This window comes from Amphiura filiformis, chromosome 14, assembly GCF_039555335.1.
Source record: "Amphiura filiformis chromosome 14, Afil_fr2py, whole genome shotgun sequence".
Classification (NCBI taxonomy): domain Eukaryota; kingdom Metazoa; phylum Echinodermata; class Ophiuroidea; order Amphilepidida; family Amphiuridae; genus Amphiura; species Amphiura filiformis.
Window position 1 is genome coordinate 11,514,089 of NC_092641.1, and position 23,584 is coordinate 11,537,672.

At 37.4% G+C, this 23,584-nt stretch overlaps 1 protein-coding gene across 1 annotated transcript; it reads right to left on the reverse strand.

Moving 5' to 3' along the window:
- Positions 1–464: 464 nt before the first annotated feature.
- LOC140169697 (rRNA 2'-O-methyltransferase fibrillarin-like) lies at positions 465–15,838 on the reverse strand. The gene is made up of 10 exons (XM_072192994.1): positions 15,697–15,838; positions 10,942–11,181; positions 10,369–10,455; positions 9,402–9,461; positions 7,647–7,741; positions 6,112–6,282; positions 4,009–4,141; positions 2,946–3,058; positions 2,167–2,312; positions 465–980 (listed from the first exon to the last, which is right to left on the reverse strand). The coding sequence occupies exons 1-10, from the start codon at positions 15,707–15,709 to the stop codon at positions 962–964; spliced, it is 1,077 nt and encodes a 358-aa protein (XP_072049095.1). The 5' UTR covers positions 15,710–15,838; the 3' UTR covers positions 465–961.
- Positions 15,839–23,584: the final 7,746 nt, after the last annotated feature.

The following is a 23,584-nucleotide window of genomic DNA, read 5'->3' on the forward strand; positions in this document are numbered from 1 at the left end:
ATAGGAGGCTTTTGGTTAGTACTTAAAAAAAATCCTATAAAGCTGCATGTGCTTTTATATATACACAAGGGGAATTATTAGAGAAGTAAACAAGTAATTACATGTAGTTAAGGCATGCCACATTCGGCCATTCCTGTTGAATTCCATAGACCCCCTATAGAAGACATGAACTTAATCTCCCACACAGGGGGTGTAGATTTCAAATGGAGTCACCCATTCAAGTAACCCCATTTGAAATTCACTCACCCTGTGTGGGGAGATTAAGATCATGTCTTCCATAGGGGTGTATGGATCTCAACTGGAATACACATTCTACACAATTGCTCTTGCTCACCACAGAACCTGGTATAGCTCCTGGCTATTAAGCTCCTAAAAACTTAATTTAATCTACTATTTAGTTAACCATTTTAGGAACATTACATACATACACAAATTCAAATTAAATATTCACATGATAGAATAACTAAAGATGGATGGTCTTGGTGCCAGGTTTAATTTTGTCTACATGATGAACAATGTACTTAACTTATAGCTTCAAACATGTACTCTGCCTGTACTAACTTTTGTACAGAGTCATCTGAGCAAGTTTGCCTGAAATCAGTTAATTTTCTGAAGACTACTCAGTTTAAAAGCTTAACAAATTTTCATTTTTGAACAATTCATCTTCATGGCAATTGTGTATTTTAGTGCTTCAAGTCTGTCCAATTCACCAATCGCACGGGCATTTCAAAATGAGGTTCTACCTGCAAAGTGAATGACCCAATGATATGTGAATTAATGCAGCAAAACAGTATGAGGAACAGACTGGCCATTTCATTCTCTTCAGATTGGGCATTTGTTCTTATTCTCAAGAATGGTTTTGCAAATCTCTCTTAACCATTCACTGACTGATCCCAATCCTGGGCCTTGCTCACAGATAAAATAGTTTATATACAGTCTACATAAAAGCACCTTCCAGTGATCACTTCTTCTTTTGAGATCTGCAATCAAAACAAAGAAACAGTAAAAATTAACACATGTTACAGAAACTAACAGGGTTATACATTCTGTTTTTACGTGAATGACATGAAATGAAATTTATCAGGGTATATTATTGTGATTATATTCCAAGACAGAATTTAACAAAAAGACTAGTTTGCGACCGACTTCATCCGTCAATCACTCAGAGATGATTAGTTTACGATTTGTTGCGATGATCAAGTTTCTACACACAGCAGTAAAACAGCATGCCTTATGATTAATTTTGCACCTTCAAACATACAAAAGTTAGGTCTTAATAATAGGAAATTTTCTCTCCTGAAGGCCCCATGTCAACAATGCTCTTTGCCTTCACTATTTTTTGCAATGCAATGCAATTCCTTTTTTCCCGATGAAGGCACCAGATGAGTCAACCTTCCTCCTACTATCAACCAATCAAGGGCTGTGGGGAGTTAACAGTGACGACAGACACAAACTATGCCAGGAACTTGTTTGTTTACATGTTGAATTCATCATTTTGGAGTGGCTAAAGGTTGCTGTTTTATTATGTAGTTTAATGTCCATTCCCTGAGTTGATATCAATACAGAAATCAACAATGAATCTTCTTGTAATGTTGAGTTGCAATGACTAACTGATGTTCCTCATGTTTTTGTTGTTGAAAGGGATTCAATCAGCATTCACCGCTGTTCAACACTGTTTTGTAACTTGTGTCTGTGTGGTTTATTTTGCGAAGTAAACCATGCAGATTGCAGACGCATCGTTGTTAAGGGGGTACTACACCCCTGTGGTAAATTTGTGACTATTTTTGCATTTTTCTCAAAAAATAATAACACACCGGTAACAAAATTTATGTATATTATTGGGCCAAGGAATCCAATTACTACACTGAAATTTCAGTGACTCAAGACAAGCGGTTCAGTATATATGATAACAAATGAGGTACAACCTAGCTGTACCTCTTTTCTTATCATAAATAACGAACCGCTTGTCTTGGGTCACTGAAATTCCAGTGTAGTGGGATTCCTTGCCCCTATAATATACATAACTTTTGTTACCACTGTGTTATTAGTTTTTGAGAAAATGCAAAAATAGACACAAATTTATCGAGGGGTGTAGTACCCCTTAACTGCGATGAACAACAGTGAAACATGATTGATCCTTAACTCATCAGCAATATTATACCATACCTGTATATTCCTACAACTACAGCGTGGTCTCTTTCATACGGCTCTAATGTCAGCTGCTCCTTTGGTTTCAGTCTTTCTGCTTGTAACTTCTTTACCTCCTCCGCAAACACGGCTTCTGGTTGGGCGGTGGAATCAATACAGTTAGCCTGGAAAAATAACACAATGATAAGATTTAGTCATGACAACATTGAGAACAGGCAGTGCTGGAAATAAGACATTTTGGGGGGGGGGGGTGGTTATTGGAATTAGTTTTTGACAGGGGGTGCAGTTTCATGTTCAAAACCCTATTACATTTCTATGTGTAATTTCCAATCAAAAATTTTGCTCTTTTAGTGCATTTTGTTCAAAACATGTCAAAGCATTTTCTGTAAAGCAGTTTTTGGATTTTTGAAAACCTATCTACCCCATGTCTAGGGATTAATTGTGAAAATAGATCTCTTTGGCCAGCATGTTCCCTGTATACTTGGAAGCACCCCCTTGCTTGGGATTCACATGTGGCACTTATTCATTGCCAATAGATCTGTATGGTGACCTCCCTAAGCTTTCACAGTACATCAGAGAAGGGACACGCTTTGGAGCCTGTGGCCAAGCTGATCCACTGGACAACAAAGCACTGGAACTGAAACCCTGGCAAACCCTCTAACATACATGGATATGCTAAAAGCAGGCCACTGGATTGGATGGAATAAATTTGGAACATCCATGCTGCTGGACAGGAGGATGTGACATGCTGTTGTGGTTCATGAACACCACTAAAACTAATAGTAAGCAAGACTTACCTTTATTGAGATTACAAAATGTCCTTCATTCTTCAGGAAATGATGTGCGTTGATTGCGACGATACGAGCCTGGTCCGGTTGCGCCACGTCAGCAAATATACAATCTACCATACCTGCATGTGAGGAAACATTATTACAGAGAATAAGAAAGGGCAGTACGCACAAACCTCATTCACAAATCTTTTAAAATTTTACCTTTTAAAAAGTTTAAAATAACAAAATCGAAAGCCAAAAATATCCTTCATTAGTGATCCAAAAGATCATCACCCAAAATTTAAATGACCAAGCCATCAATTTGTATGCAGCAGAAAGGCACGCAAGTATATGTTCAAAGTGGGGCGCCCCTGATTTGATCATGGTATTAATTTAAGTGGCTAACATACTGACTAACATGCATGGATGTCTTATCTTCAATGATGGGAATGATATTTGTGCTTTTCTTCTGACCTCAAGGTAAGGACAGGTTGTAACCTAAACTTAGGGACAGGCCAGCTTCAGGATATGACCATATTGATGTGGTCGTCTTACCGACTAACATTCTGTATGGAATAATTCTGGTATACCCTGAGCAAAAGTATAATCCTTATCCTATAGTCTGTCCACTTAGAAGTACAAAGTAAATAGACCTCGGAAACTGGAGGTATGAGAATATATTCTTCAGTGCAATGCGCCTAATTGCTTCTTTGGCGCGCCAACTGCTGCGCGATTTGTACTTGCCGAGCGCACCACGCTATTTACGCGTCGCGTTTGTTTAACGCGTAGTGCATGTGACGCAAAGCATCGACCCCAGCTGCCACAAATTTGGTTTAAGTACTTCTATGTGGACAGACTGTAATCTTAACCTTAACCATACAGGGTATGCAGGGTAAACCAGAATTGTACTTAAAACACAGGGTAAACAGAATTGTACCTTCTGTAGTTGTGTGGATGTCTGGCATCTTCGATGATAAGAATATTTGTTCTGTTCTTTTGACCTAAAGTCGTAACCTAATCTTGGATAATCTGACCTTGGGGTTGGGGTCTTGACCTTCAGAATATTACCATATTAAAGTTGCAGACTTACCGACTAACATTCTGTATTTGTGTGGGTGTCTGGCATCTTCAATGATAGGAATGATATTTGTTCTTTTCTTTGCGACGTTGATGAGATCACGCCCTGATCTGTGTGAGAATTCTACTGCATATACCAAGCCATCCTGTGTGGGGGAAAGTAAATAGACATATTTGACATTCCATCAACAACGTATGCTCCAGGAGCATAATTTGTTTCATCACTTCATAGCAGCACTTGTGGTATTACCATACCCATTTTACTGAACTATATATGCATGATGCTAATTCCACACTTTTTTTTTTTGAAATAAAAAAAATTTCCGCATTTGTTTTTTCCCAAATCTCACGATTTTACAAATGCGTGCGCGAGCTTTGAGACAAACCTTTTTTTTTTTGGCCTAAGCACACATATTTGAAAGTGTTGCACATATATATAGATACCATTCTGCCAACTTGGAATTTGAGGTCAGGGTACTTAATAACTATGCATATAGATTGCTGGTTTCAATATCTGATTTCTTTCTATTATTATAGAGTTAGAGCAGCCATATTTCAAGCGTTAATTTCAAACTATCAGTTTTAGATTTAGATTATGAACAGCTGCATGATGTTAGCGAAGTTATTTGTTCCCCAAAGACACCGATTGTTGATGGAATCTCAAATATATGCAAAGTAAAAGAGCTACCTGAAAATGTTTGAGACCCACTTCATTGAATTATTATTTGACATCTTACAACAATCATAACCATTGTTTGACCATGCAATATGAACACAGTGTTAGTAGAGGTGCAATTTTGAGCATCTAGCTCATTTTATAGTAAACAACCTTTAAAAAAATGTATCACTTGTCATAATTGCTTGGAAAATATGTGCTCAAAATTCAATTTTGCTCTTGTTTTTGTTTTCTGTAAGTTTTATTGGTCTATATCTGTGAGTAAGCACTGGTAGACTTGACACTGGGTTCATGGTGGATGGTCACATACACATACTGTCTTTTGGAATTTGCAGGAGAGCATTAAATAGCTCTTCTGGAGCCTTCAAGGAGCATTTTAGAGCATTTACAATATACTGCAAGCAGAGAATGGTTAACTAAGGAGAGATAAACATCACTCTCCTAAACACATCAAAAGAATTAAGTCCCCCTCTGAACATGTCGTCATAACATTGTAAGGTTTCGTTTTGTACCAATAAAACTAACTTTGAAATAAGTATATGACTATTTACTAAGTGCTGTGTGAAAATGAGAGATTTCCATGACTTCAGGGCTGAATGAGCCTAAATTGAAGGCAAAAACTGCCCTTTTCAAAAGTCACAAAGTAGGCCTATGCTTGTCACAAAAGTTGATTCATGGCTTGTTACTAATGGAAAACCCTATGTGTTTGAGTGCAGTTTAAAATCCTCACCAAGTGAACATTTACTGTAATGTGTACCGTATCGATTCTTGATCATTCAGCCATGCAAATCCCCTTGGTGCAGAGTTCAGCACAGTGAGTTGTAAGATGGCCAGTTCCATTCCTTGTCCCAATACGCCTTGCAATTAACAAGCATAGGCCTACTTTGTGACTTTTGGAAAGGGCAGTTTTTGTCTTCAACTTGGGTTCATTCAGCCATGAAGTCATGGACATCTTTCATTTTCACAAAACACTTAGTAAACAATCATATAATTATTTCTAAGTAAGTTTTATTGGTACAACGTTTTACTTTACGATGTTATGACGAAATTTTCAGAGGGGGACTTGTTTCTTTTGATGTGTTTAGCTCATTTTATAGTAAACAACCTAAAAATGTATCACTTCTCATAATTGCTCGGAAAATATGAGCTCAAAATTCAATTTTGCTCTTGCCTTTGTTGGTTTTATTGGTCTATATCTATGAGTAAGCACTGGTCGACTTGACACTAGGTTCATGGTGAATGGTCACATACACATACCGTCTTTTGGAATTTGCAGGAGAGCATAAATAGCTCTTCTATCTGGAGCTTTCAAGGAGAGCTGTTTAGAGCATTTACAATATACTATAAGCAGAGAATGGTTAAGGAGAGCTAAAAATCACTCTCCTATATCAGATTTAAGGAGAGCAGATAACAGTTGAGAGTTGCTGCCAATTGACTTACCGGTCCTACAAGATCTGACACATGTGAGACTGTGGTTCCTGAAGCAGCACCCAGGTACAATACCTTACAACCCACTGGCATGTAAATGTTATCAATACCACCCATGATGGCAGCACCAAGCTTTGATCTGAAGGGGTTCCACACACGGTATTCCAACTTCTGCTCTCCCTCCTGCAGGTAAGATTGAAATAATGATAGCAATTACAGATTATGTGGCAAACAGCAGTGGCAATGCCACAGGGTGGGGGATGGGGGAAAAATCAAAACTCAAAATTATGGAAATGTCCACTTTTTGCAGCAATTTTGGGCAAAATTGGTTGATTTTGCCTCCCCCCAAAAAAATTAACTTCCTGGCGCTGCCACTGGAGAGCAGAGTTAAATCCATTTTGAAAAGAAATTCTGACTTCAAAGATTTTAGTGTGAATGTTATCAATTTAAGACACGGTAATGTAGCTTACACCTTCTTTCCAAGTTAAAGTACTTTTGGTATAGTGTAGTAAGCGACATCAGCAAAGCTTGAAATCGCAGGTGTTTACTCAGACCACTGTGCCATGCTTGCAAGTTTAACTGAACGTGCGAAACACATAAAGTAAGCATAGGGAAAATGCACAATTTTTGAGAGCAAAATGCGTGTGCCAGTTTTCGAAAAATGCAAAATTTTCAATTTTTTTCCAAAATGCACTAATTTTCTCCCCAAAAGTTTGGATTTGCAATATTTTAAAAAAAATTTAAATTTTACTTTTTTTCTTCTATAGGCTCTTGCAATTTTTTGTGACGGCCTATTTTCTATTTTTCAACATGGATTGTGTTGCAGATCATTATGGTTTCTTTGATACTTAGTAAAAACTTCCAAGTTTTTGGAAAATAAGTAAGAATGGTTATTTTGGGAAAATCTTAAATTTGCGGTAGGATCTATCCAAAATATGCAAATTTTGGCGTTTTTTGCGCATTGCGCAGTTTCCATGTCCTTACTTTTAAGTAAAGTGAAGACATTAATAAATTCACTTGATTAAAAGCTTTATTGCCCTTTTGCAAGGTCATCTCAAAGGATAGGATACCCGCAAACTATGTGTTGTGTGTCTGTGTACGCACACCTTTCAAATGCATGGACAACATGGACATAACATTTTTCTATCTATTGGTTTATCTACTGTGGTTTATCGTTGGGGTGGGCCTGACCAGCTGGGAGTGAATTTGGCTTGGTTTTAGCAATATCCAAGTACCGTATTCGTTCCAATAAGCACTTATGCCCCAATAAGCGCCCACCCACCATCAATGTTGAAGTGACAGATAGACATTGATACAGTGAAATAGCTGAAGGACTGAAAGTCCTGTATAAACTTGCAATACATTTTCTGCATCAGAAAGCTATTAGAACGTCTCAGGACTCTTTTATAACATACGTAAATTTGTCTAGCTAATAAACGCCCCTAAGTAAGTAAACCAGGTAAAAAATAAGCGCCCACCCAAAATGTTAGACGCCATGGACGCTTATTGGAATGAATATGCTACATGTATTACATCCTTATACTTGCCTCAATAGCTATTCTCTTCTCCCCATATACAGAATCACCTGGTACAAGGTTCTTTGTTACTAAAGCATCTTCTCTGCCACGTGCAATGAATACACCTGTTGTATTGAAACAATTAAAATAACACCAACCATTAACAAAACACTCTTCGCCTAAAATATAATGTTTTAAAATAAATATTTGGTGGCTGACTCCTGGCATGGCTTAGGGTCAGGGATGACACTGGAGGATGCTGTTATTGCTGTGCATCAGACACAACAAGGCAGACAAGAGTGGAGGAGGAGGATGGCTCATACTCAATCTCTGAGATGGCCAGGGATAGAGCAAACTCAAAAATTTAAAGGGTACATTTGACTTTTTTCTGGACCCTTTAAGGGCTGGGGTATGAACGTTTGGACAGTATTTATTGTGGGACATTAGAGCACATCAGACATATCGAATTGCATTCTGAATATGAAGAATGTCATTCTGATATCAAATAATTTTGATTTTTTGAAATTCGCAATTTAATACACATTTTATGGCAAATCATTAAAAATTGATATTTTTGATATTTAACAGTACTTGGAGTAAACTTTATGTAGGTGGGATGAAAAACCGACGATCAATTGAAAATTTTGACCTTTCGTATTGAAGATATGGATTTTTTTCCCAAAACACCAAAAAAAATAAGGATTTGGAAAAAAATCACGAAAAACTCAATTTTAACCCCAAATAACTCCTAAATGTGCAAAGTAAAACGTGGGAACTTTTTGGATACTAATTCAGACATATCTTTACTCTTGATTTGTTGTGTTTTCATGTTCTGCCCAAGAGGGGACTACAAAAGTGGAAAACCAAGGGCCGTAGAGATGCATGGCCCATAGTCTATAAGGGGTCCCAGGACATGCAGACATGCAAGAATGCGACCCCTGGTGATAGCAGTTGGCAACGTTATGTATTCTACAGTCTACAAAATATGCCAAGGGCTAGACATTTGGGTGAGAATCTGCAAATCAATTTTCACAAACAATACATGAATCAAACTTGATTCTCATAAATTTTTTACTCTCATGACTTCTTATGTTTACACACTGAAAAGCAAATGATTCTCACAAATTCTACCCCTGATTATTCAAAGTACCCGTACAGGTAATGGAAATTCTACTAAGAAGCTGCTTAAGGTGGTACTACACCCCTGGCCAATTCTTTGCCTATTTTTGCATTTTTCAAGGGTGTTGGTGACAAGTAAGATATGTATATTATAGGGGCAAGGACTACAACTACTGCACTGGAAATTCAGCAACTCAAGGCAAGTAGTTATTGATTTATTGATCAGATATTGGTTTTCCCTCATTTTTTACTGTAACTCCACAACTGTTGTCTGTGCTGAAATAAAATTTCCAGTGCAGTAGTTGTAGTCCTTGCCCCTATAATATACATAAAATTTGGCAGGGGTGTAGTCCCATCTTAATAAGAAATGATCAATTCTGGCTTGAAACACTAAATTACGGTCCATGTTTGTAACCATACTATAGCTAAAATAATAGTTTCTCGATCATGAGAGTTCAATAGGCACGCAATTGTGCGTCGGCGTACAACGCCTACCACACACGCTTTGGGTAGCGCTGCATTTCCTGTGGGTGAACAATCGATCACGCTATCGTGTCATTCCACTAAACTTGCGACATTACGCAGTGCACGCAGTACATTCATACTCTCATGATCGAGAAACTATTATTTTAGCTATGGTATGGTTTTAATTCTTTACCCCCTTACCTTCTAATCTGTGAGGTTCAACATACACTTTCTTGCCTGCTCCAAAACCACCTCGTCCACCTGCAACAGATACAAAAGAGTACAGTAATAAAAAAACATGCTATCAGACTCAAGAAATCAAGGCTTCAAAATTCCCTGAGTTATGGGCATTTGCATGCATGCATCATTCTTCCAAAAATGCAATTATTTTCAGCTGTACCTAAAGTTGCACAAAATGACCCACCATGCATTTGGAATTTAATGCCAATATCACTTGGGCCTAAAAACAATTGTTTGATTGGTGTCACCCAACTGACCCTTAAAGTACATTAGGTCTGACCCCAACTTTTTTTAAATACAGTATTTAAAAAAAAAAGAAGTCCCAAGTAAGGGTGTGAGTGAGTCCCGGAATTCGAGTCCCGCCCGATAATCCTATTACCGGGCAGGAAATCCCCTGCCCGGTACCCAAATTTAAAAAAAGTTTTTTTGGTTTTGTAGTGTCCCTGGACCTAGACCTAAATGCTAGGATCATGGTTGACCTAAAAAAATTTAAAAATTGAATTTTGCACATTGTTTTGTAATTTTAATATGAAAATTGATAAATAGTTTTAATGGTATGTTTTATTAATGATATAAAAAGGGATTGAATTTGTCATATTAAAATTTTGCAAAATTCAATTTTTTTTTTTTTTTTGTGCAATTTCGGTACCAGTTACCCGCCCGAAAAATGCACGGGTACCGGGCACAAAATTACCGAAAATAACACCCCTAGTCCCAAGGCCTTTATCAAACACAATTTACAGCTTTAACAGTAAAAAAATTCCTACCTACAGGCTCTACCCTAATTTTTTTTATGTTACGCCAATCAAACAATTTTTATTTTCCACCTAATTGTACTTGCCTGAGGCAATCAGAAAGGCAATATTTTTCTAGTGCAATCATTTGGACAGGCAATATTTTCTTGCGGTTGCTATACCACTTGACTTACCTCCTCGTCCACCACGCCCACCTCGTCCGCCACGACCACGTCCTCCGCCTCTGTCACCAAAGCCACCCCTTCCTCGTGGACTGAAACCTAAAAAAAAGTGTGATGTTATTCGTCAGAAACTGTCAATATGTAATAACGCCTCTATAGTGCCCCTTTCTCAGAAGACTAATGAGGCAAAAATAAAAGATATCATAAATTTATAAATTACTCAGATCTTGATAAGTATTCATGCTATTTAGCAATTTTAATACTAGGTCTCAAAATACTAAAATTATGATTACAAAGACTATTTTGAATGTCAGATTTCACGATCAACAGGTATATTCTATCATTTACAGATATTTTTCGTCAGGCTAAATTGTATTTGAGCCCTATCATTCGCTACTTGCACGGTTCCGCCATTATGCACTATATGCGGGAGAGCCTCGAACTGGCAGCATACATGAAAGGAAGAATTATGTAACCTTACACAGAACGTTATGACTAGTTCAATTCCCATTCATGTATGCTTTTTTATGTTTTCTTCCCAAACAAAACGATCTTAAATTAAAATGTGAATACAGTAACAATTACCTCCTCTGCCGCCTCGTCCTCCAAATCCACCACGACTACCACCACGTCCACCTCTAAAACCACCTCGGCCACCACCACGGTCACCGCCATAACCACCTCGACCACCACCACGGTCACCACCAAAACCACCACGGCCTCTGGGTGAAAATCCACCTCGACCTCGGACGCCACCTCCCCGTGTTCCACCAAAACCACCTCGGCCGCCACCACCGCCGCCACCTCTGGGTGAAAATCCTAGACCTGTAGAGAGTAAAACAAAGGTTAATTGTATTCACAACTTCTTTTTATGGTTATTGATTGACATTTTATATGATTGAATTTTTAATGGAATGCAAATGTGGACCTAAAAATCCATTGCGAGAAACTCCAAATTGATTCTCCCGCACCTCTTTATAAATATTGAACTGCTTTACAATATTCCCGACATGCCAGAGATACGCAGTACTTCCTGTAAATTCCAGATGTCCAAAATTTAAAAATTACAGGCTTCCAATTACATACCATACAGGTTGAGTTGACCCATAGACTCGGTTCTCAGACCCATTTTACTTCATTGAAATAGATTTTGTGTTATAAATTTTTCAAGTAATTTATTTTGGAAGCTTATTTCAAGTGGTCATGAATGATGGATTTTACTGCGGAGGATCCAGTTTTTCAATGGAGACGGACAATATGCACGAGCTGTTTTTTACCAAATTTTACAAAAATTTCACCGATCCTACGCACACGATTCGTCAGTTCTGTGCACGTGATGTCATGCAGTGGGTGCGTGGGGCAGTGCTAGGAAATTTGCATAATTTTAACTTGGTAAGAAGTTTGATTGTCCCATCGGTGCCCAAGGCTAGTGCCGTACTATTACGCTGACTTTCCTATTCGGGGAGGATGTCAATTTCGACATCCTCGTCTGTTTACAAACAGAGAGGTAGACAAAAGACCGTTCCGCTTGTCCAAACACTCAAGTATCAGAAGGATGGTCAACAATAGCGTGATTCACGTAACATGAATAGGGATTAAAAAGCTGTCAAGTCAAACCATGTGCTTCTTTTGTCCAATTTGGCATCAAGATTTCATATGGAAACAGTTCAGACCCAGAACACGATCATGTCAGAAATAAAAATATTGTTCTGGGACTGATTATTCGGACTAGCCCAAGGCCTGCCCCTTCATGATAAAATCATCTATGTTTGTGTGTGTGTTTTCTTCACTTTCATTGAGAAATTGCCTTAGTGCTCTTCTCAAATTTTCAACAGTTGCCATGATCACAATGATCATGATGCCCTCTTGAAATGTTAGTTTTGTTACAAACTCAACTGCTGTGCTGCCTTGCCTTTTCAGTGAAAATCCGAGGCAAAATTCTTATATCAAGTTGTCCTAAAAATGTTGCCGTGCCCCGGACATGCTTCAGATCCATACATGCATAATAATAGGGAGTCCGGCACTTTTTGCCTTTTTTAAGCGAACCTTATCAAGTTTGGTATCACTGGAAAGAGAATTTAAAGAGAAAACCAACAGTCTTTAAATCAGCTCAGTAGCTTGAAGTATAGTGAAGTTATGCTCAATTAAAGTTGTGTGCGTACAGGTTTTGTGTCTGTCGCCGCGACCAACTGGAATGAGTGCAACAAAGTCCCTATTATGTCGATTACTGTCTCAAAATTTATTTGAAATCTAATAAAATTTGGAAAGGGAGTTAAGAAAGACAACTAGTATTGTAATATCATATTGACAATTATTGAATAAAAAAGTAACAACATATGATTACAATCATTACATAGTATGAAGTGCAGTTGTGTGTGTTTTATTTTTTTCTCAAGTCACCCCAAACTTCGGGCCTACATGTATGCGGGAAAAAACGCAAACATTTTTATATTAACAAGTTTAGAACAGAGATTCTTATTATACTGGAGTTGATTAAAAGTAGTATCATAAATAATATCAATTCATTGAAGTGGTTTTTTTCTCATTATTTCTCTGAAGCCCTCATGCAAAATGTTCTTGTCTTTAGTTTATGAAGCTCATCTGACACTGCACTACTCAACTTCAGAATTGGAAAAAAAAATACAAAGGAAGTGAAAAAAAAATTAAAAAATATTACACAGATTCTTGAAGTATCATAGAAATGATTGAAAGTAGTAACAAAAATAATATCACTTGTATTAAGTGTGCTTTCTTCATTTTTATCCTTGCCCTCAAGACCCGATAATGCGCTACATCTACCACCCGGCGTCAACCCGACAAGGCACATGGCATGCTAGACTGCGGAACTCAGTCTTCCATGATAGTCGTCATTTATCATTTGGTCGTTATATGACTATCAGGGAGAGACTGAGTGGTTATGTAATGTACACGGAGGTGCATCCTTAACGTGTTGGTTACCGGTTTTTAATTCATCTTCGTTAGCAATTACGCACACTTACTATTGTACTGAAATTGTCTCTAGTCGTATATGAGGTGATTACGGTTTCTTCTTGTTGATTCCATATTGAAATCAGATGATTATTTCTTACACATTTTCGGTATGAAATCGGTGAGCACGCTTGAATTGTTCACTCTCATGCAGTCGCCCATGTTTATCGCGCAATGGAGGGGAGGTCACAACAGGTCAGAATTAGCATATTCATGATATTACTAATTCCACTCGTCTGTAGGGGATGTAATTGACTCGCTTTACAAACCACACAGACGGCGAAAGGCGATCCCAATTATACAGATTTTCCTGCTCGCAAGATGTAGCCTATATAAATATCGAGAATATTTTCAGGTTTGCAAATTGGGATCCGAAATATTTGACACCGGGGGTTCTCAGTACAAATGCCATACGGGGTCGTGGCGCAAATATGGGTAGCATATTCAGCCTTTTGGTATATCAATGACCCCTTTTTCAAAGCCTATTTTGGTATATAATTTTCTCAATTTTTTTCGGAAAATAGCTCAATTTTTCCTTAATCGAGCAAAAATTTTCAACATTTTCCCAAAATTTTTGGAACATTTGTAAAAACTACGACAATTTGGGTTAAATTTCAGTACCCTGGAAAATAACTCAATCAAAGGTGACATAAAAGATCTGTTAGAAAATCGCAGCCAGCCCCCATTGCCGCAAAAGCATGTAGCATACCTATTAAGAAGTGGTAGGGTCCACAGAGACCGGATTGAAGAAGGTCATCACATGACCATCAGTGTTGAATTATTTGGCAGCTTGGCGAACAGTGCGATCACGGCAAAAATATGAAACTACAACTTCGTCTTTGAACAGAAAGGATTCCGCAGATAATGGTAAATTTAGGATCATTGTAGACTATGAAGTCATTAGATAGTCGATCTTTATGTTTTGGTGTGTTACATGTTGTTACAAAATAGGAATTTCATTAACAAAACTCACAAGCAATCTCAACAACTTCCACATGGAGTAATTCGTGTTGTTTATCAGGGTCATAGGTCATACGACACATATTTTGTGTCTTTCCGCCCCTCGGAAAATGGCTTCTATAGTTAGTGACTAATGGCATGCACCGCTAACACACCGCTACACTCCCCGTACTTCGCATGTTACCACAGTACCTCCCTGTACAAAATCATGGTTCGCATTTTACCGCAACCTCCGATTGCTCTGCAACTTGGCCAACTTCTTCTTGAAAGTCTATAATTTAATCTAATACCAGTTTCATATAGGTTTCATGGACTCTTTATAACCGAATTATAAGGCTTTTGACAAGAAAAATCGGGGAAAATTACCTTGATTTTGGTGCCTCAGAAATTGCTTTTGACTACCGTTCATGCTTTTTCAACGGGCATTTGTTTACTATTGCCGGATGGGGAATTCTTTTGTCTATCCCATAATAATCTCAGATTTTGGACTAGGTCAGGGGTTAATGAGATGTGATCCAAAAACTCCGTCACATCCGGAAGCTCATGTGACAAAATGGCGACGAATGCATCTACTGCTAATCTGTTGCTCTGAAGGTACACCGTATTTATCGCATTGATCTAGATTCTAGTATTATACAGACTTTTTTTGGAAAAAACATCATACAGTTAGAAAGATTAATCTTTAATCTCTTCGAATCATAATTTATTTTTCCATTTGAACATAAAAATCATGTTTAAAACATACGACAATTCTTGCGTGTTTTACGTGCTTCCAGATACAAATTCGGAAATCGGGAAACTACTGGACTCCCTAATAATAAATCGAGGGCTGAGAACCATGTGCTTCTTAGTTAGACTTTTGTCCAATTTGCCATCAAGATTTCATCATAGAAACAGTTCAGACCCAGGACACTATCAATCATGTCAGAAATTAGTATTTTGTTCTGATATTTTGACTGATTATTCGGACTAAGAATGAGGCGAGCATTAATCATTCATGTAAAATCATGATTCATGTAATTCAGCAGAGGCCGAGCTGTTTAAGATAGATCTGCCTTTTGGCTTTGAAATTCTGTACACAGGTTTTTAAGTGCCCATGCTTTAAAATTCTGTAGTATTGTTATAACTGTTGATGACGTGACGACACGACGAGCATTCACCACATGTGATTGATCGTGCGCGTGCATGGATGATATGATCATGGATGGCATTGCCATTTAAAAATCTGAAAATAGGTAAGCTTTATACAAGCACGCTTTCTACTAAATTCCACGACATGCCATTCGTTATTTTAACGGTTTTTATCTTTAGAACAATGTATACTTTTATAGAATTAACTATTACGAGCTGAACAATTATTTTATGGCTCAAAATTTACGTTTTTTCGCTTACCTGGTTTGCCCATTTTCGTAAACAATCTGTGTGCAATCTCTCCACGTGCTTAGAAAATGCTGTGAGGTGTTTCTAGAAAATCATCAAAAAGTGATTTTTTGGCATTATTAAATTTCTCAAATATTAAGTAGAAATTTAACATGGATTTAACCTATTTTGGATACCCTATGAGGTAGTTTTAAAAAAAAATACTTTTAAATGATTAAAACTACCTTAAATTTGATTTCTTTTAGCTTTTTTTTTTCAAACATAGGAGCACCAATTGCTCAGTGGTTGTGGAATTGATGGCGCTTTTTATTTGTTATCTGCACCCAGGGAGAGGTGGGAAGTATGGCAAGGAAAATGTACTACTAGATTGGGGAAATAGTTCCACTGATTTTCGCAGCTCCAAGAGCTTACAAGACCAGGGCTTGATCTTAACTTTTTTTTGGCACTAGCCAGTCGGTCGTGTAACTTTAAGTTTAAAAAGATACGCGCCCGACAGAAATTTTACAAGCCAGAATTTTTTCCGAAAGTAAAGTTACAATAAATGCAACAAGGTAGACGGTAGACGATAGACGATAGTCTAGTAAGCTACGTTTGCACATTATTTTTTGTGGGACCTGAGACTGAGAGCCCGGACTGAGAGCACATCAAACATTGAATATAGGCCTAATATCCATCTGATATCAAATAATTTTGATTTTTTTTTTAAAATTCGCGATATAATAGGATACTATATAAACTTCATGACAAATTATAAAATATTTTTTATATTTTTTATATTTAACAGTACTCGAAGTTAACTTTATAAATTGGTGTTTTGGGTAAAAATCTATAATTATCTTCAATAACATAACTTATAGGCCTATAGACTTTTAACTTCATGCACAAAACATTGCATAAACTTCCCACCAAATTTGGTGGGAAGTTTATGCAATATTTTGTGCATGGCATGAAGTTAAAAGTCTATGTAGGGCCTAACATGATGCAGTCATGTCTACAGTAGAATTCATCTCGACCTTTGGAGGACTTAACAGTGGCGTGTCCAGGGGGGGGGAGCTTTGGGTGCTGAAGCCCCCCGCACTTTGTTAAAAATCATGTAAAATCAGCCGTTTTTTGGCGATTTTAGCCATCAAGCCCCCCACATAAATCTGAAAGAGGGGCTGAGCCCCCCGCAGGAAACGATCCTGGACACGCCGGTGCTTAACCCCATTAAAGGCTATTAAACCAAGATAACACTCATTGAAACAGCTCAACTGATTAAATCGGATCTTCTCTGGTTGTGCACAAGTGTCTGTTTTCATGTGCGATATCGCAATAAAGCTGGTATTATAGCTTCAGTTGGGTAACCGATTATAAAGAAAACGAAAGGAAACAATCGTATGTGTACCTTTGTTCACGAAATGAGACAATGGTCTGCTTTTTGTAAACCAGCATTCTTGAAAATGAGCAACATAATGATTGTTGACTTAACACGGTTTGGAAATAATTTCTTCATATTTTTGGTGTTATCTGTCGTTTACATATCCTTCCTAAAACACAAAAGTGCGACCCTCTCCAAACACCTAAATTAGCTAAAAATTTAGGACATGTTACAAAACTATATTGTCTAGAATTTTAGAAGAGTACTTTTAATATTGGCCGGTTATTTTTCACACAGCGACGTTAACTAGGCAATGTACTATTACCTATAACATTAACTAAAACACCAAAGTACGAATATTTCCAAACATCTAAATTAGCTAAAAATTTAGGACATGTTAAAAACTATATTTTCTAGAACTTTAGAAGAGTACTTTTAATATTGGCCGAAAGTTATTTTTGGGCGGGTGCGGCGTGCCGCACCCGCCCTGTATTCTCTGACTATTGACCTACTTTCTCACATGCCGCAGTGTTGAGAAAATATTCGCGCCGGTTATATCCCAAACACCCACAGAGGTAGACTATGCCATAGTCGAATTTTGAAAAATTTAGAAATAGGCCTATGTTATCAATCTCGATATTATAATGTAATAAATAGTCTATAAACAAATCTAGTTGCCCTAGATGTAGGCATTCTAAGTGATCATTTGTGTCCTGCCTTACTTTTGTTTTTTAATATTTTTTGAAAGAGGGCTCCCTTCATGCCTACCAGTGATTTTCTAGCAGTCTGTTTTATTTTGGAGAATTGCTCACGTTACTCACGAAAATACACTTGGGTATCAAGCTAACAGAGGGCGTACGGTGACTGAATAGATCAGGAAAATCTATCAATTGTGCACACAATCGGAGTTTTTAAAAATGCAAAGGTAATTCTGAATATGCACAATGGCAAGTGGACTACGGAGAAGTCTACCACAGAGGTGATAGTTTACGGCGAGTTTTGTAATTATTACTTGATTTTGATATGTAAGTAATACGATAAAGTCGTCATAGGCAGTAATGTGTTTGTATTAAAAGAAATAACAAAAATAATTATTTAAGTAATAGAAATACTATTTGGAAATTGCAGCAAGATTTGCAGATGTTTTTATTTGAACAGTACCAGTTCAACAGTTTTGCTAGTTTTCCTAATCTTTGGGCTAAATTAATAGCATCGTGAAGGTCATATATATATCATTTTTATACTGATAGCTTCGGCATGTACTTAAATACAGCTTGTATGGGCAGTGTGTACATAGGCTATTTACTTTTCAAATCTTGTGACAAATAGTGCTTGTTGATGCTTGTATAAGGTATTATAGACAAATTATTAGAATGCATGTGCACCAGTAGAAATGGCCCAGGTTGAATAAAATAAATAAACATATGAATGAATATTTTATTCCCTGGATTATTTTTGTTGGGACAGAATAATGATATAGTTTGACGCTTTGAAATACAGTTATGTTAATCATAATAAAGTTACAAAGTTAAAAAATAATATCGAAATATTGCAAAATCAAACTTTTCCCCTCATAAGTTGTATCAAAACAACATATTGAGGAAATTGATATGACAGATTTTTAAATTTTGATATGGAAAGATACCCCCCAGCCCTGTTGTCTCACCAGAGAAGATGAGCAGAAGTCTTCCTATCTGATGATAAAAAAAACCTCTAAAAATGATTACGAAAATGTTTTAAATAACTATTATCTACAGAAGTTTTAACACAATGTTTTATATAAAATGTTAACATAAAACGTCTTCTGTTATGATGTGAAGGGTTAATATAAATACAGGGAAAATCTGTTCCAACTGACCAGCAGAGAACAAAGGATAAGCAATAGATAAGATTAAAATCAAGGAAAATATGACACAACCTCCAATGGGGGAATAACAAACGCATAAACGTATAAAGTTAAAAACTTTTTTAACTTTGTTTATACGTTTTGTGTTATTCCCCCCATTGGAAATAGATGTTGTGTCATATTTTCCCTGTTTTTAATTGTGTACTTCACTTACTCATTCTTTCATTTCTCTTGACAATTTTTCATTTGCCCGCCCTATTCCTTTTAAAGGAATTTTTATTCACACAGCGACGTTAACTAGTCATATCCCCATACTTTTAACGTAGGGCTATTTGTAGAGGTCACGCGTCAATGGGAAAGAGCACTGTGTATTGTGTATAGGAAAACGGACAGTAACTGCAGTATGAAGTAAACAATTCAGTTGTAGTATGGTTCCCATAATTAAGTACTGCTAAGTGCTAACCAAATGATCTTGACCTGGGGATCTTGAGTTATCGTAATTGGCATAATCAGAAAAGTTGAGGAACAGGTTACAAATTTCTTTGAATGCCCGGGTTTGAATGTCACCCATAGGTTTCAAAGTTTTCTAAAAATATTTGCTTTCCGAGTGTAAGATCTTTTTGGGACATCATGTATGTTTGGATACTCTTGTATTGTGGATAGCACTTTAAGTTCTTGCTTGAGCATTTGTTTTTATGCCTCATCAGTTCAAATCACATCAGGACCCAAACTTATCTCCGTACGGATCAAATATGCACTATGTATGAGAGCTCATAAGCTCTCATACATGCATGCGGTCAAAGGTTTTAAATGTTATCACTTTATCAGTCGAGTTTGGTTTTGGCAGGAAGCTGCAGGAGCTCATGTATTTATAGGAGTACAAGTATTATATAGCTTTTTGCAGCACTACACCAGGCCAGGTAAGTTATTCACACTGAACACGTGCATTATTTTTAAAAAAAGGTCGAACTTCAATTTTTACTTCAATTTTATTAATTCAACATTTCAAAAGCGTCATCTATTTATTACTTTTAATATCACTGTTCCGCACTGCATGCACTGCTAATAGGCCTAAAAGTTAGGCTAACTAAAACATGCTCATGAAGAACTTGCAATAGATTGAGACGGGCTATTTTTAGTATTAAGTAAATAATGTGCTTATTCTGAATAATCAAGATTACGAGGCCGAATAACGGAATTGTGATCGTACCATGCATGCCTGATATTTATAGTGGTCAAAACTCAAAAATCAAAGTCACGAAAAAGTTGCAACAAGCCGACTTTAAAAGGTTTCTCCAATGTTTAAAAGCTTTTAAAGTTCAACTTGGAACTCAAAAAGTCTCCTTAGAACCAGGGCTCCGGCTTCGAACCAATCCCTTATTTGGAGAATATACCCACTGAAGACAAACTGGAGTCTAGGTGACTCTAGAGTCCCCCAGACTCCATTAATAGAGTCACCCCTGACTCCATTATATAGGGTCACACCGACAGTTCGAAAAAATAATGATACACATATATAGATGTACATCAAGAAAACAATTCAAAGTTTGGAATGGTGTCAAGAGCCAAGCAATTACAGAGTCTGACTCCCTTGAAGAGTCATAAAATTTCTTGACTCCGTCGACGACTGAATGTAGAGTCAATTGACCCCACAGGTAGAGTCAACTGACTCTCATGTGATAATCAGGTGACTCCTTTGGAGAGTCAGTGCTAGTTTACTCCACCTATAGAGTCACTTTAGGCCTACTCCATTCTGGCTATCAGTGCCGATGGAACTTTTCAGGTTTTAGCCTGAATTCAGGTTTTACGCGAGTCCAAATTTCGGCGTTTTTATTCATTTTCAGCCCCAGTGGGTTTTCTCACCAGTTTCAGGTTTTGATTGAAAGTGAATGGCATCTCTGGGAGAACCTTTATTCCTTAAAGTTGAAAAAAGATGGACACCGATTGTATCTAAGGACTAATGGTTTAAAGGAAGACAGATTCAGCATGGTGGGCGCTTTTTATTATTTTTAGGGCTGTGATTGATTATTTTCTGGGGTGTGAGAGTTAAGCTTTATGATTTTCATTTTCAACTTTTTTGTACCAGTAGGCTTAGTAGGCCTAGGCCTAAACTTGCTCTGTACAAAAGTAAATTTAGGATCTTCCGAAATTACGGTACAGCTTATTGCTTTTCAGATTTTTTCATTTTTGCTACTGTTTTGAGCACAGATCTTTTATATACTGCTAGTCTATATACTGCAGTGCTCACACCCCTGATTTATAAAACGTTAGAATGAAACAATTTCTGTAGTATAGGATCTAGGGAAGGATATATCAAGGATTTGGATCTGAGCGGAGGTTTAAAAGAAAGGGAATACAAACTTGGACAAGTTTCCCTTAGAATCCCAAATGGCTGCTTTTGTGACATAGCTATATTCAGCTTATTTGTGAAAAAAATAACCTAATTGTTTGCCTCTCAGAAAGAGAACTTTATTAACAACCTCTAATTTTTCCTCATGAATATTATGAATAGGATAATTATGATACAAGAGGAAATGTGCTTCGGCACAATAAGTTTGGCAAAATAACCAATTTAATAGAAATGCACATCTATTGTGATCTCAGGGTTGTGGAAAAACCAGGACATTAGATGTGATGTAATGGTAACATTTTATAATGTTTCCATGCTAAAATTATTATATTTTATTTATCATATGAACTTGATGCTTTATGATTATGATATAATTATACTAATCTCTTATTGGTATCAATTAGGTTGGTGGTGATTAACTACAACAGATATTATAAAGATATGTCAATTTTACATATCATGAAATTGAGATTCCTATCAGGTTATTTTATTTCAATGAATAACTATTAATTAAGAGAATTTGCATGAATAAGGGAGAGGTCAAGTTTATGCTCCTAATTAAAACAGTGAGCAATTTATTGCACAAATTAATAAACATAGAGGGAGTATAACAATTTTATAGAGAGTTAAAATCTGTGTGGAAGTTGGATTTCCCCAGGGGCCTTAAATTATTAGGTAAAATTGGGAATCTTATATCATAGACCTCCCAAGATTTCACAATAATATGGGCGGACAAAAGAAATGAAATTTCTCTCTTTTGTTCTGATCTTCCTACCTAGCCCCGGGTACCTAGCCCTGCATATTTTGGAACGTATATGTAAAAGAATTACATAGATAAAATGTGATTGGTCAGACTTTTATCAGTCTAAAATATAAAGTGGGAGGAACTTAAAACAAAGAATGTTCTATTCCACTTTTTAAGATATCAGTTCGGGGGAACTCGTAAGGGGCTGTGCAATAATTATCAGCCCCCCCGGGGGGGGTAAAATTTTCGAACAGCTCGCCAAAAATCGCTTGCCCCCCCTCTCGGCCCGCCAAAAATCGCTTGCCCCCCCCTCTCGGCCCGCCAAAAATTCTTTGCCCCCCCTTTGAACATGCCAAATTTTTGGGATCCCAAATTCCAAACTTTAAATGGTCTAGATGTATGTTGCGAGCGTAGCGAGCAGGAAAATTTGCATATTAAAGCGTTTCCGTACCGTTTTCCTAAGCCTTTTTAGAGCGTTTTGTTAAAAAGGCGCCCCGTGAATGCGTGCCAAAAATCGCTTGCCCCCCTCTCGGCTTGCCAAAATTGCTTGCCCCCCCCTTTTGGCTCGCCAAAATTTCTTGCCCCCCAATTTTACCCTCCCCAGGGCTCATAATTATTGCACAGCCCCTAATAACCGGACGTCTCTGATTTCAAAGACGGGTCAGTGATTTCACATACGGGGGTCTGTGATATCACATAGCCTACGTCGAGCTTTGTTGACAGTTCGGCATTTAGATGCAGCACATCGGAACGAAGCTGGGTGTATTACAATAAGCTTTCCTATGTTTAGCAAATATCTACCTGTGCAAAAATTATATCTATCTGTGCAAATTCTGACAAATGGTCCCAGAACACACTTAGATTGCAATGGCTAAAATCAAATGTTTTGGGGTAAAAAAAATCTCAATTTTACTATCCAATTCATGAATTGGATAGTAAAATTAGCAGGCACTCAACATGCTCAACTTGGGCTAGCTACAACCCTGATAAGGCCTATACACAAAACTATTCCCACTGCGCTGGCACGTTCATCAAAATTACTTATATCGTTTGCGACTGGGTTTTGAAACTAGGGAGTATGTGATTTATGAGACGTCTCTGAAATATGATACTGTAAGGTGACATGACGCGTCAAGAGTATTTGATATCAGAGACGTCTTTGAATTAGCAGTGCCCCCGAACTGATATGGGAGGACAACACCCAAACTTATTGAGTTCTAAATCCACCTTTAGAAGCTAGCTCAGTGGAGTCTACACTCAGTAGCTGGAGTCTGAAAATATAGGCTCACTAAGACTTGAAGAACATGTCTTCGAAATGATGGTGTTAAAATAAATCATAATGAACTAACTGTGCGTCTTGTTATTTATGTATGACGGAACAACAACCATTGAAACCATAAGAAAACCAGTAAATCATAAATGTTAGCCGCTCGGCCACAAGACATCGTAACAGCTTTCCTCCCGGGCTTCCCTACCATGCCTACATACCATACCCAGCAAACATTAGATTTATACTATTTTCTGCCCTTGCTTGTCACGTGGTAGGCCCATACTGCAGTTACTGTCCGTTTTCCTATACACAATACACAGTGCTCTCACCAT

What these genes read in the sequence shown, in the direction of transcription:
- LOC140169697 (XM_072192994.1), bottom strand. An exon ending in TGAACCTCACAGATTAGAAG is followed by an intron (nt 7,742 to 9,401) that starts GTAAGGGGGTAA and finishes TCAATACAACAG; the next exon opens with GTGTATTCATTGCACGTGGC. An exon ending in ATTTTGTAATCTCAATAAAG is followed by an intron (nt 2,313 to 2,945) that starts GTAAGTCTTGCT and finishes TTATTTTTCCAG; the next exon opens with GCTAACTGTATTGATTCCAC.